This window comes from Terrapene carolina, unplaced genomic scaffold (assembly GCF_002925995.2).
Source record: "Terrapene carolina triunguis isolate 2854851 unplaced genomic scaffold, T_m_triunguis-2.0 Scaffold42, whole genome shotgun sequence".
NCBI lineage: Eukaryota > Metazoa > Chordata > Testudines > Emydidae > Terrapene > Terrapene triunguis.
In genome coordinates, this window is record NW_020664393.1 from 57,274,671 (window position 1) to 57,290,014 (window position 15,344).

At 41.1% G+C, this 15,344-nt stretch overlaps 1 protein-coding gene across 1 annotated transcript in view; it reads right to left on the reverse strand.

The window, feature by feature from the left end:
- NOL10 (nucleolar protein 10) overlaps nucleotides 1-15,344 on the reverse strand; it is a 75,272-nt gene that overhangs the window by 19,624 nt on the left and 40,304 nt on the right. The window contains exon 14 of the mRNA XM_024208382.2: nucleotides 4,388-4,514. Coding sequence (XP_024064150.1) covers nucleotides 4,388-4,514 — 127 coding nt within the window. The remainder of the gene's footprint in view (nucleotides 1-4,387; nucleotides 4,515-15,344) is intronic.

Below are 15,344 nucleotides of genomic sequence, written 5' to 3' on the forward strand. Positions count from 1 at the left end.
GAAAGTATCAAACTCACCCATATTTATGTCCATTCTATCGAGACTGTAGCACCACAAACCATTATGTTAAGCTAGCAAAGAATCTGAGCAGCCCCACAACAAAAACAGTCTTTTCTTTTTGCTGTAGTAAATGTTTACTGCACACTTTTTAAAGATGCCCACTAGCCCACAATCTATGGATAGTTTACCAAGAAGCATTATTTGTGAGGAGAGCGCTTTCTGAAGGTATGTACGCGTTTGATATACACATTTGAATTACAGGTTTTGGTGTGGCATACTGATGTTTTAATTAAGAGTTTATGCCTTGGGTCACTACCTTTGAAGAATAGGTATTTTGAAAGATATAAATACAGCACCACAGCAGTTCATAAAACTGTCACCCTAGGCCCTAACCTAAATAAAGAATGAAAATCTCCAAATGGGAGAAGATTGTGTATATCTTCAGGCAACTCTGTATAGTTGAGAAAAAGGAGAACTTTTCTTTAAAGCAAACATTACCTACAGATCCAATAGTTCCAGAAATTAATAAATCTTGGCTAAAAGACAATTCCAGAAATAAGAGATTTACACTGAGTTTCTCTCTTATCTCCCAAACTAATTTCATGTTTTTAAAAACAAGACACGAGCATCACCTTCGGGAGAAAAAGTGACTGAGTTAAAAAAACAATGCTATCATTGTAAAACATGGGACTAAATTTTATAAACTTGATTGCTACTAGTAGACAACCTTTCATAGAAAGGACTTGAGCTTATATAGATTTATAGCCCCAAAAGACGCTACATCAATTGACATCTAATAATACAAAACAGTAATACCTGTAAGTTTTAGGTGTAAGATGCCCTAATAAACCTGGTTTTTCAATCCTAGGTGAATCTGATTTAGCTTTTGCAGGTTAATGAAAATCCAAAACTGCAGCTTAGTTGCTCAAAAGGGACATTCTGAACCCTCTCCAAGTTCACAGAAGAATGGTCTTTTGGTTAAGACACCGGACTAGGTCTTAGGCCATGTCTACACTACCACTTATGTTGGCAAAACTTATGTTGCTCAGGGGTGTGAAAAAAACCCAACAACCCTCAGTAACATACATTTTGCCGGCATAAGTGGAAGCGTGCACAGTGCACTCTCCCACCGACATAGCTGCTCATTGGGGGTGGTTTAATGATGTCAACAGGAGAGCTCTCTCCCATTGGCATAAAGTGGCTTCGTGGGAGATCTGACAGTGGCACAGCTGCATGGGTACAGCTGTGCCACTGTAGGCTCTCTAGTGTAGACACAGCCTTAGAGATCGGATTCTATTTCTGGGCCTGTAGCGGGGTGATTACCCGGCTCCTGCCCTGAAGGGCTTAAAACAGCCTGGGGGGAAGGTTGTGGCTGGGAGCTGCTAAACTGGGCTGATTGGGAAGCAGCTGCAGCTGGGCCACACCCCAATCAGGCCTCAGCTGGCCCTATATAAAAAGGCTGTGAGCCAGAGGCCAAGGAGTCTCTCTCCGCCTTCAGAGGGAGAAGGGCCTGGCTGCAGTGAGCTAGAGACAGAGTACCTGAGCGGAGCAGGGCTGGGGACAGGCTGAGGAGCTCCAGCCTGGAAAGCCCCAGGCTGCGGCCTAGGAGGAAGCCAAGGGGTACTGGGAGTTGCAGAGGGCAGCCCAGGGGTAGGCCAAGGCAGCAGGTCCAAACCCAACCTTGCCTGTGATGAGTGGCCTATACTGCAGTCTGCCCCAGGGAGCGGGGGCTAGTTGGTGACTGGCAGTGCCCTTATTCTGAGGCGAGGTAGGGATAGTGGGTGGGGGTTCCCCAGGTAGGGGAGACCCTAGTACTGAGGGGTGTACTGTACAGCACCCCAGATAAAAGGGCACCAAGGTCCGGGAGAGACACGGGGGCTGGAGGACAGGCGGACCACCGGCCTGCAGAGGGTGCTCCAGCGCTGAAATGAGCTAATTCCTGGAGACAACCAGCAGGAGGCGCCGCAGGGGTGAGTCCGCTCCTCTACAGGGCCTATCACAAACTTCTTGTATTATGCTGGTCAAGTTGCTAAGACCATGTCTATACTACAAGCGCTATAGCAGTATAGCTATGGCACCGTGACTATGAGATTGTAACTCTGTAGTGTAGACAGAGACTACAGTGATGGAAGGTCTCCCCTAGCAATAGCAGGTATGTCAATGGAAGCATTCTTTTGTCACCCTAGCTGTGTGTACTCCAGGGATTAGGTTGGCATAGCTACAGGACTCAGGCCTGGCGATTTTTCACAACCCTGAACGTTGTAGCTATGTCGACCTGTTTCAAGTCGAGACTAGACCTTAGTTTGTGCCTCAGTTCCCCATCTGTTTTTAAAAAAAAAAAAAAAAAAAAAAAAAGTGGGGATAATACCTCCCTATGTTATGAAGATAAAGCAATATGGGTCGTGTATACCATAAAAAAGCCCATAAAAATAAGTTTCCATTGACATCTGTATGAATGTCATTGTATAAAAGTCCTAAATATTCTCCTTACCGAGGATACCATTTGCAAGTGCATTCCTTTATCAAGGTACTTACTATGGCTTCAGCACCACAGTATCTGAGCATCTCATAAATATTTAAAAGTAGAAACAACTTCTCTTCCTTTCCTCTGTTTCTCATTGTGTGGCTAAGGGGTTCTCACAACAAAATTTTTGGTGGCCTCAAAGTGCGGCCACCAACTCTTGCTGGTGGCCGCACTGACACTTTCCCCGAAAATACCTGATTAACTTTAGGAAAAACAAATAAATAGCACATACACATCATTGTAATTTATTTATGTAGGGGTTTTTTTGCATACTCAATAATAAAAATTTTACAGTGAAAAGTGATATTTGTATGTTTGTTAATATCAATCACTTTTCACAGGACACTTGATAGCTATCTGGAAGGCTGTGAAAAGTGATACTTGCATGTTTGTTAATATCACTTTTCTCAGCAAGTCCCAGGACAAATTAAGCCCTGGATTGGGGGGCTGGGGTGGGAGACGGAGGCAGTGGGGGACATGGTGGGATGGATGTGAGCCGGGGAAGGCAGCGGGGGCCTGGGGTGACGGAGGGGTGGATGCAGGGCCAGGAAGTCAGTGGAGTCCAGGGGCGATGGGGAGGGGGCACGGATGAGAGAGGAGGGTGGGTGGTGAGTCCCGCAGCTGCATGACTGGAGCCGGAGATTGGCACCTGCTGCTGTGCAGCTGGAGGTCAATGACCAAGGCCAGAGCAGGAGTTGCATGGCAGAGGCAGGGGATTGGAGCCCAGTGCAAGTGTCTGCCACCACGTGGCCAGAACCCAAGGCCGTGTGGTCGGATCTGGGAGTCAGTGCCTGCCACCACAAGGCTGAAGCCAGCACCCACTGCCACGCACCTGGGACGGGGACCGTTGCACACCCAGGGCTGGGGATTGGCGCCCAGAGCCGGTGCCCTCTGCCGCGCAGCTGGCGCTACATGTCAGCACCCAGGGTCAGCGGCCAGGACTGGGGGTTGGAGCACACAGCCGGGGATTGGTGCCCAGGGCCAGCAGCTGCTGCCGGGATTGGGGCCTTGAGCTGGTGCCACATGGCCAAAGGCTGGGGCTGCGTGGCCAGAGCTGGGGGTCAGCGCCTGAAACCCTGCAGCTGGAGACGGGTATTGGCACTTGATGCCCCACGGCTGGAGCCCTGGTCTGCGCAGCCAGGATCCCTAAGTCCCGCCTCTGGAACCTGCCTCCCAACCACCCCAGGGATGAAGCCTGAGTCTCACTGCCTCCCCACCCCCTCCAGTAGAGAGCTCACCGTGCTCCTGCAGCATTGTGCCCCACCTGTCTCCAGGGGCTGGGCAGGGCTGCGCATCCAGGAGGAACAGGGAAGGAGGGGGGAAGGGCCGATGCTTTGTCTCTCCCCCCCATCACCGCTCTTCCTGGCCGCAAAGAAACTCCCTGGTGGCTGTATGCGGCCATTTGAGAAACGCTGGGCTAAAAGAACCTCAAAGCACTTCCTCAGACACACTAAATCACTGTATATCAACCTTCTCCTCAGATAGGGTGACCGGAGAGCAAATGTGAAAAATCAGGATGGGGGTAGGGGGTGCCTATATAAGAAAAAGCCCTGAATATCGGGACTGTCCCTATAAAATCGGGACATCTGGTCACCCTATCCTCAGGAGACAAGCTGTGAGCAAAGGTTCTCATTGAATTGACAAAGATTACCACCAAGTAGGGCAATCAGGACTGGCATGTTAGAAACAGTGGCAAGAGTTGGGAAGAACTACTTTGAGTAACTTTCTAACAGCCCTTTTATTACTATGCAGCACACCCAAACTGCAGACGGGCAACAAGCAGCAATGTGAGTGCTTTAAAACTGAACAAGGAAAAGAGGACAAGAAACAGAAAAAATAAATAAAAAGTCTCTTAAATTTTACCTAAATTTTCAAGGTCTTTTCTGGTAACAAATTTGTAATCATCATAAACTGTGCTCTCTGGATTCTCCTCCAGTTCTTCTGTCAAGTTGTCCAAGAATGAGCACCATCTTGGGGCAGGACCTAAAACCTGTGGGCATGTTAAGAAGAGTTATGAATTTATACATACACTCAAAAATAAAAGCACACCCAGCTCCTCACACCTGCTGCTCTACTGCACTGTGAAAGTAAATACACAACACTGAAGCCAAATATGCTTAAACAACATCTTGAGAGCACAGTCAAACCTACTGCTTGCAGTACAAACAGAAATAACCCTGTATACTCTTTGACAGCACTATTGTTACAATCTAGGTAATTGAATCTAGGTCAACAAGTTAGAGGCTTCTAGTTTAACAGCTTCAAAATGTGACAAATTGGGCTGATTATATATTAAAAGCCAAACATGATGGATACAGTTTTGAACTTACCTAATAATGCTAGAAAACAAACAAATCTTTCACACTCAGCTGGATCTTGACTTTATTAGCTCACTGGGCAAATATGTTAAATCCCATTTTGGCCTGTTCATTTAATTAAGATGCCTGTGTGCATTTCAAACATACTTTCATTCAAGGAAAAACACACTGTTGTGAGCTGATAACTGGAAATATTTAAAAAATTTAAATACTAAATGTGAGAGATTTGAACTCAGTTTTGCTAGACTATCAAAGTACTTTCAATTCATGCTTCCTCATCCCAAAATGTAATTATTATTATTATTATTATTATTTTATTTTTTTTTAACACCCCTAACTTTTTCCACTGCTGATACGAATCCTTCTCAATCTTAATGCATACAGTCACACCCACTGTGCTGAGCCTATTATTTTAGTAGGTGTGCTAGCTCTGTGGAAAAAAAGGCCAACATGAAGGTCCTCTCTCCAGGGGGAAAAGCGGAGAATCAATGGGAAGCTTGGGATGTAAGGAAGGTCACTAACTCCAGCAGAGTGGAACTTTTAATAATCCATTTTCTTTTTTGTTCCATCATTACTAATACGTGAAATGGGAAAAAAAAGTCACAATAGATACGGCAATGGAGGCTGTTCAAAAGAATTTTTTTAGGCAACTTTGATAATGAAATACATATAATTTGTTCTTAATGTGAAGACTGTGTTACACCAATAAGGATCTCTCAAAGTCTATGGTGACAAATCATTTTGCTCCAATTAGAAAAGTGTCATTCCCCTTTTTAAAAATGCATTATCTTCAAATAACTATAGTTGTCTTAAAATAGCAGCAGTATATTCCAGACCATAACATTCAAATTTATTCAATAAAATTTAAAAGCCCCTGATGCAATATTTCCTTCATCAAGAAAAATGTCTGGCAGATTTAGCAGGGTTCCTCATTTTGTTTAATCTGCTCTATTAACTGGCTTTATAAATATCCTTTGCTGTTTAGAAATTTGCAGCACTATCTTTTAAAGTCACGAGAAATAAGAATAAGGTCAGACTATGATCAAAGTTGGCAACCACAACAAACATGGCAACTAGAGATGTACACAGGCATCGTTAACCATACCATTCATTTTACCCAGATTAGATCTTTCCTCGGAAGATCACAATTAACTTGTCTCTGACAACAGAAACAGATGCCTACTTAATCAATAAGGTCGGATTAACCAAATCTCCATGGCTGTCTGAGCAGCAGTAACCACTTGACTAACATGGGTAACATTCAGCAGAATCTTCCAGTCAGATATTTTTTCCTCCTTTTAGATCTTAAACGTCTCCAATTATATTTCCTGTTTTTCCCTGCTTCAAAGGTAAATGAAACGCTTTTAATAAAACTAGATTTCAGTCAACTGAGTACAAGTGTTCCAGCCTTTCATGCTAATTCAAACAGTTACTGCTAAATGTTGCTTCATTACCATAGCTAAAAGAAAGGACTTTTCCTAGTCATGTGTTTTGTGGTTACCTATATTCTAGTTTTGGACACAATTCTATTCACTTTTTTTTCCTTCTATGTTACTGCTGAGAAATATTTTCTGTCATCGTGATCTTAGCATAATAAAGTCTGTCTCTTGAAGAGTCTTTGAATAAGTGGAGTTCTTAACTCATGTATATTTTAATCCCACAGAAAACTAGCCCTTCATAACATCTTGCTGTCACATTGCTTTAACAAATGCAAGGTTCCTGCTTGTTACTTGGACAACTTTTCAAAAAATATATATCATCCATTACTACTACACCACATCCTCAGGTTGTGTCCAACAAGATTTAAAGGTTTATCCATTAAAGCACAGGTTATTTCAGACGCACAATGAGCTCCAAAGGGCATCTTGAATACAGTAGAATCTCAGAGTTACAAACACCTCAGGAATAGAGTTTGTTGATAACTCTGAAATGTTGGTAACTGAACAAAACATTATGGTTGTTCTTTCAAAAGTTTACAACTGAACATTGACTTAATATAGCTTTGAAACTTTATGCAGAAGAAAAATGCTGCTTTTAACCATATTAAATTTAAATGAAACAAGCACAGAAACAGTTTCTTTACTGTGTCAAATCTTATTTTAAAACTATTTTTTTAGTAGTTTACATTTAACACAGTACTGTATTGTATCTCTAAATACAGATATTCTTTTTTTAGTTTTACCACTTTTGTTTCTCCCCTCAAGCCCTCTGAAACTGAATTCCTGCCCACCTTTTGTTTTACAGTATATGTTCCATTTTAATAAATTTACAGGAGTTTTCATCTTTAACGTTAATCCATTCCTCCTTTTACTTCCTCCCTTAGTTAAAACACATTCCATTCCCTTCCCCTCTCTTCCAGCAACCACTCAAACAGCCTTGGCCTTTCCATATCCACAGGGCCCTAGGCACCATCAGAGAGTTTCTATGCTTCTCCCTATTCAGAGACAAATCCTCTCCTGGCACAAACACACACTCTGTTGATGGGTCAGCAAGTGTTCTGGGAGCTGAGAGGGTCTGACTGTCCAGTTCCCTATTACCAATGCCCCATCCAGGGGAACAGAGACTTCTTCCCCACCTGGGGATCAGGCTCTGCTCTGTGAGAGGTGCTAGTTAAGTGGGAGAACTGCCTAGACTAAGTGGTTAATATGCCTGTAAACCGACATTGAGATACATAATTCTACTAAATCCAAATGGAGAAAAATGCATTGAAATTTACAATAAGGTCAAGAACAGGATAGCTGATGCAACTGCAGATACACAAGGAAATGAAAACAATGTGATGAAACTAGACTCAAAGTAGAAAGTTCCCAGTTGTACAATATTAACAAATGACATTTCTAATCAAATCATTAGATGCCAATTTTAATAAAGTTAGCAAATTGTAAAAATCAACAGACAGTGCCTAGTTTTCCTAGTTCACATTATAGTGTTTGGGCAAAGAATTATCAGTTTTATCACTGTTAACACAAGACAAAATGTAATGGGTCCTCTAGTATTGAAATATTCTGAGATGTTCAACTGAGTTTTAAATATGTCTAAAACTTGTTCAAACATTAATTATAAAAGGGAGAAAATTTCTGATGGGATTAACCTCCCCAAAAAGATGATGTTACTGTAAATTAGATTTTTTTTTTCAGATTTAATATTTTTTGTATTTTAAAGGGCAATTAAACTAACATTAACAGGATGATATTGTAATACAAGAGCCTCATTGTGGTACAGCTCTGATACAATGCAACTGTTAATCTATGTTGTTGCAGATGAATTTAATGAAAATAATTGAAAGAAAATGTATGAAATCCCGCCGGACCTCTCCTGATAATACCACACTGTTGTCATCCCATTAACATTCCACTGAAGTTAATGAAATGTTAAGATATACCAGATATTATTTCAAAAGCACAGCACGTGCTTGCTAACCTGTGTTTAGTACATTTGATAGCAACTGAGCAGTTAAATGCTGTTTAACTAGTCAGTTTCATAGTCAGCTCCACAGCTTCATTTGAGCCATAGAAACAACAGACCCAATCCCAAAAGGGGCTGAACACTCTAAACTCCTACTGATGTCACAAGGAAGTTGAGGGCGCTCAGCACCGCAATGATCAAGCCCTATGAGATGAACAGAAAGAAGCTGACTTTAAGGAGGGGAGAATACTATGTTAAGTATCAGTTTGATGCAGTTGATGAGCCCAAGCCCATACAACTGAAATTAACAAGAGTTTTGCTATTGACTTCAAAGGAAGCAGAAGCGAGTCCCAAGTTCTAGTTTATAAAACGCCACATTATAGGACCCTAAAAAAGAGTTTATAGTAGAATTACCAAATTGTAAATGGGATGCTAGAAATTGCAGTAAGTCTTCCTACTGCACAAAAAAAATAGTTTGTACTATTTATCTACTGCAATAAAAATATTAAAATATATATTTGCAAGCAGCAGAAATCAGATTTCCAAATGCAGTTATATAGTTTAAACTGCACTAAATTGCCCTGAAGGCAGAACACAAAACTAATTTGTAATGCTTCAAATTAACACTTCACATTTTACAAAACACACAAGGATATATGGATTATCAAGTGATCAGTCAGTCAATCTTAGGATTCTTATTTTAGGTCAGTATTGATTAATGTGTAATCTTGTAAAACATCCATTTACTACTTTGTTATGGGCTCCACAGCATATATAGTGGCGGCTTTACGGGTGGGATTCAAAAGGGGGACTTCAGTTCCTAACTGCCACTAACTAACTCCCCCTGCATTGCATAGGGAGCCTGCGTGCCTAACACAGAGTTGTGAATTCCACTTGGCAGCAGGGCGCCTAGACGGCAGGTGCTGCAATGCTCAGCACATCCCCCCTGTAATTCCCACCTCCGCTGCCTACTTAACACCATATAACTTGTGTCTCTATTCTTCATATTAAATAAGCCTCTCTTTTAGGGGTTTCCAAACTGGTTATTTACTTTTGAATGCAAGATCTTAGCCATGTGGCAAAGCTATTTTTTAAATACATTAATACAAACAAAAACAAAAAAAAGGTGCATCAGGTTTGAATAACTAGCTCAAACAACAAAGAGCCTTTTACTACAGTTTGACTATGCAGTCAGATTTGTCTTCAACAGGCAACACACAAAATTATCTAATGGTGGTCTTCAAATTAAGGTGGAACAGAATTGTTCTTGGTTGGTCAGATTCTCATTTACAATAAGGTTATGTCTACACTGCAATGTAAGTCCAGGGTTCGAATTCAGGCTCATGCCTAACTCCCCTTCATCATAAATTGTGCTAACCCAGGGATCGGACCCAGGCTCCCAGTGCCCCTGGAGGTGGAGGATCCAAGCCTGAGTCAAGCTGGGACCCAGCGTTCAATCCCTATTGCTTTGCAGTGTAGGCACAGCCCCACTTGTCTCGTGCTCTGGGAGTCTACCAAAAGTATTCCACAACTCCACAGGCTCACTTTCTTTATCCTCTGTACAGTCAAGTTTGGTGGACTGTCAAGTTTTCCCACACCGTCCCACGAACAAATGGCTACACCTGCCACACTTTGGGAGGGCACTAGGAAGTCTGGGATATATTGGTGGTGGGGGGGGGGGGGGGGGGAGGAGAGGGAGAGACGACTCAGGCCCACATAATGCAGCATAGATGCTGGAGCACAAGGTTTCAACAATTCCTAACCTGGGGTTACAAGTGAGCATAGACAGACACTCAAGGCCTAAGTTAGACCCAGGATCTGCTAACTCAAATTCTACTAACCCTGGACTTACACTGCAGTACAGACATACCCTAAGGCCACTTTACATTGCTCTGGTAATGCACAGGGGTCTTAAAATGGATACAAAATGTAAGATATTCTCATGGCAAGGCCCCTTTACGCTGCGAGAAAGTGGTTAAAAGGAGCCTTAGTGTAAATGAAAACCTTGCTCATTATGTTTGGGGAACGCATTGAGGAAAACTTTTTAAAACAGAAGGTTCTCTAATAAAGGTGGATTCTTGTGCAGTTTTTACTGTGTATTTAGCCTGACAGACTAGAATAGTTATGAAAGGTATATATTCTTTAGACTCTGATGGTGCAAGTTCATATGCCCATGCAGAGCCCCAGTGACTTTAACAGAGTCCATCCATGTATATGAGCTTACTGGATTAGGACTTTCATGCAAAACTTGTCTTAATGTATCTATATTTTTAATTAACATTAAAAAATTACTTGTTAAATTTTCAATAGGATGCACTTGTTAAAATGTTAAGTATGTCTAAATGGGCACATAATTACACTTGCACATGCTTTCAGGTTTCAATAGTGCTCCTTAATTGCAGAGAGACTACAGCAAGCCTAAATGAGGGAGGAGAAACAAATGGGTGACCCTCAGGGTATGGGTGGCGATTTAAATGTGCAATTGCATTTTCATCATAATTAGTTCTCTAATTGCACAACCAAGTTTAGTCAATGCACTTGCATGAGTAACTAATTATGACTCACATAAACAGTACTATTTTTAATGCTTTCTTCTCTATTTCCTAAAATTAGAGGTATCCATCTGAATGTGCAACAATTTTCCATCATCTGTATTGAAAAGGCAAGAGAAGGAAGAAGGCATTTTTACTTTAACACAGTTACTAGCCAAGAACAGAATGTTGTGCACCAGCATTTAAACAGGGAGGTAACATCCCGCTATCATGACCCTAGGGCAGTAGTGGGCACAGGTAAAAAGACAGACTGATCTTGGTGTGAAACAATGCACTGTGGAATATCAGAGGGAGGACTGAAATGTTAACCCAAAATACAGACTGCACAAAAGTTTTCCCACATTAATTTAATTTTGAAATGAATTTAACCAACTTTCAACATGAATTATCCAATTTGCACTAACTAGCCAATTAATTCAGAAGAAGAATTGCATTGTGGACACAGTCCACTTTAATTTATAAAACGGAGTCTTAATGAAGGACAAAACAATCTTCTACTCATTTAGTACAATAAGCCCAAACTGTTGGTCAAGGCATTCCTGTTTTCAGATACAGTCAATGATCAGAAGGACTAGTCTTTTATCCATTTTCCATCAATATTATTTTTCAACCATCTCATAATAATCTGTATAAACCCATCTCTTCTTATCTATGGTATAAATGATCAAAATCAGCCTTTCCAGTCAAGACTACCTCTGCAATGATATCATGATTGACCTCAAGACCCTGACACATCTGTGGTTCTAAATTCTCTGTTCTGCTACCCTATCTTTTTGGCATTGCTGAGTCAGGCTGCTCAGTAATTTTTACAAAAATCCAATAAAGTGTGAAATGTATGTTTCCATTCTTCATTTATATTTACAATGTAGAAGGAACCAGAGGCCCCAAGGGGTCCCAGTAGGAGATATCTCCAACATAGACACAAAAGAAACAGTCCCTGTCCAAAAGAGCCTACCATCTAAGAATCTTGTGCCTTTGTTAGCATATATTTGACTGCATTTCATATATAGCCCAGATCCAACACTGGTTACATCCATGCTCAGAATTTTGTAAAATCACATGGAGTAATAAAAATCAGATATCAACTGTAATTTGCTACCTTTGATTTCCACAGGCTCGTCTCTGATTTCTATCAAATCTGCTCTTTCCAACTTAATCTCTAAAACCAACTCGAACTCTGCAAACTGTTACTTTGGCAAGTACTCCCAGTTAGTTTAATGCAGTAACCTGCCTGAATAAGGGTTTGCGGGATTGGCCCCACGTCTCTCTCCCATAAATTTCTATTTTTTAACATCTCACATTCTCATTAGACTCAATATGTGGGAGATTTAACACTATAACCATAATCACATCTTCTCTTTAGTCAGCCAGGAGCATATTGGAATGCAGTTTTAAACAAGAAATAAGATAACCCCACATTTCACTTTTTGCAGCATACAACTGGCAGCAATATCACATATGGTTTTCAGCCCATGTGAGCTTAGGTCTGATGGTCCCATAAACGAGGGGACAATTCCAAATTGGATCAATTTGGATCTCGACCCAAGTATGTCCAGTGTGTCTTAGCAGCCCTTTTTGGTAAATTATTTGTAAATCATATTGAGGAAAGGGAATCAAACTTACTCTTCAAGGAAATGGACCTGCTGTGCCTGCATACTCTATTTTCTTAGAATAGGTGGCACAGATCAGACATTAGCACCCAATTACAATTTTTCTACATTTGGGAAAATCAGACTTCACCTTCCCCCAGAAAACCACAATTTTCTTTGGATCCATATCCTTTGCTCCCCTCCCTCACTCAGTCAAATGAGAAATTTAAAATTGGCTACAAGCATATAGCAGCATTTTTGTTGGGCCTTTCATACCCCATCTCTCCAATTATCTCTCTATCCTTTCCACCTTCTGGTTTAGACACCATTCAGCCCATTTAGTTTTCTATCTCAAGATGGAATTGCATTAGACGACTATTTTTTCCCAAGTGATTCTTAAGCCTTCTACCTCTTAATTAGTTTACAAGGTATTCTCAAAGACACTGCTGCAGATATTCTGACATTAAACAGTAAAACCTGACTTCCATAATTCTTTGATATGCCCTGTCCAGCATACGAGACAGACTTCTGAGGATTTACAAGAGAGTAACAGGTCACTTGTATATAAAGTAGGTTCAGTTTAATTTTCTCCCCTACCAAAAGGTTCATTCCCTGTAGTTTAAGTTAGTGTGTCACTAGCTCAAAAGTCATAACAAATAAGACGGGACAGTGGGCATTGCTATGTTCTCCCTAACCCCACGGCAAATCTCCCCCATGCATAAACATTCATATTCTGAAAACCTGGACAATGTGTTACAAGAGTTGTGCCAAAACACCACTTTTTGTTTTTGCTTATTCAGCATGTCAAAGAACACCACACTCTTATTAAAAAGTTTTTCTACGTTGATACACAGACTGCTGCAAGAACTTGTACAGATTTAGTGTAGTGTGTAATATTTAATATCTTCCCATTCTGGTATTATCTGATAATAACCATTACTTTTGTTAATCCTGGCCAGTTTGACTTTACAGTTTTATGCATCATATCCTGTGCTCTGCCAGGGTTTTGCAGTCAGTTATTCATTGACAGGACCAACTTCACATACTGTGGGTGACTTCTGGGATTCTGATTAAAATAATGGATGTGTTGCTCATCGTCTGTGGGAGCAGCCCTGAGGAACAGGAATCACTAAGAGTTTAAGTAATAGTTTTTCAGAGTAGACAGGATAGTCACTCCTTAAAAAAGGTAAATAAAATTAATAGAAGCCTCTTTTCGAGGCAATTTCCCTTTGTTTCTTCCTTTTAATGCATCATTTATTCTGCTCTTATTAGTTGTTCTAACAGCTGTCTTTTCAGATCTTCAAGTGTCCCCACAGTAACAAAGTCATTAATTAAAAAAAAAAGAAGTCTTCTTGTTCCTGTCACAGGGATAGGCAAACTTTTTGGCCCGAGGGCCACCTCGGCGTTGCAAAACTGTATGGAGGGCCAGGTAGGGAAGGCTGTGCCTCCCCAAACAGCGTGGCCCCTGCCCCCTATCCGCCCCCTCCCACCCTCTGATTGCCCCCCTCAGAACCCCCAACCCATCCACTCCTTGTCCCCTGACCACCCCCTCCTGTGACCCCCCTCCCCTAACTGTGCTTTCACACACTTGCGGTGCAGCAGATGCAGCTACAAGAACAGGTATGCGAGAGTACCCAAGCAAGCTGGAGTACAGGCTGTCAGTGGACTTAAAATACTAAACAAAACCAAACCCTGAGCACAAGCTTCAAGCAGAGTCTCACAAACAGAAGTGGAAGGAGAGTCAAAGGCTCACTAAAGACTTCATTAATCCAGTCTAATGAACTTGGGAAGCACTAACACTATGATAATGGATTCCAATATAAAACCTTATGATAGATAAGTTGCCCTAAGTGAGCTTTTTTTGTTACCACATTTGAAATTTGCAGAAATTCCATTTCCAATTGGATTTGGCACCTACAAAACTATTTATATTTACTTACTTCTGAATTTCTTCTTGCTGACAGCCATTTATCTAATTGATAGTGACACACCAACAGCAGGAAAGCCTAGCAGATGAAATTGCTAAACTAAAGTAGGAGACACACTGGCTTTGCATCAATAGAAGCACTTTAGTCTAAAAAAAGCACACAAGTTTCATAAGTGTCATTTTGAAGCACAAGATTAGTATGTTTTAAAAAGGATGATTTTACAATTTGTAGAGACCATGCATGGGATGGGGCCCATCATGCTGCTCAATACTGTCTCATTGTTTCCTTGTATTCTCTTTTCTGGGTCCATATTGTCTTAGATTGTACAGTATGTAACACAATGGGGTCCTGGTCCCTGACTAGAGCTCCTAGGCACTACAGTCATAAAAATAAATAATACTTTTCATAAGCTTTACAACCTCTAGGGTATTTGTATCCTGTGTATTTTCTGATTGCTGTGCTGAACAGAATTTTCATGTTAAGGACTAATAATTGGTGTTAGTTTTCCTCTTTTCATGGGCAATTTGGTTAACTAAGAAAATAATTTCCTTCTGTTTGATATTATTTAGACACAAATATACTATAATATTCTGTCGGAACACAAATCCCACAATGCCCTCTCCTTCTTACTCTAGGGACAGGACACAATGGAGCTTTATACTTGCAGAGGGTTCCCCTACAGTGGGAAGTTTCCAGTGGCTACCTTCAGCTGAATTAAGGCAAAGAAGCCTTTGCAGACTGGAGAATCTGACCCAGTAACTTTGAACATTGGCAGAGCACTTTTACCTTGTTTTCCAAGTGTACTGAAGAAAACCTTGGGTGCCCAGGATATTATGCTCATACAGTATGTTAGAAGCACAAGGATAGCACCTCCCGGCCCAAATGTGTGTCTCATTTATCTTGACCACCAGCTGCATGGTAATGTCTATACCAAGACACAGTTTGAATTTTTAATGCTGGCAAATACACAGATGGCTTTAGAATATTATCCATGAAACTTGTGTGTTATTGTTTCCTGGTCAGCATTG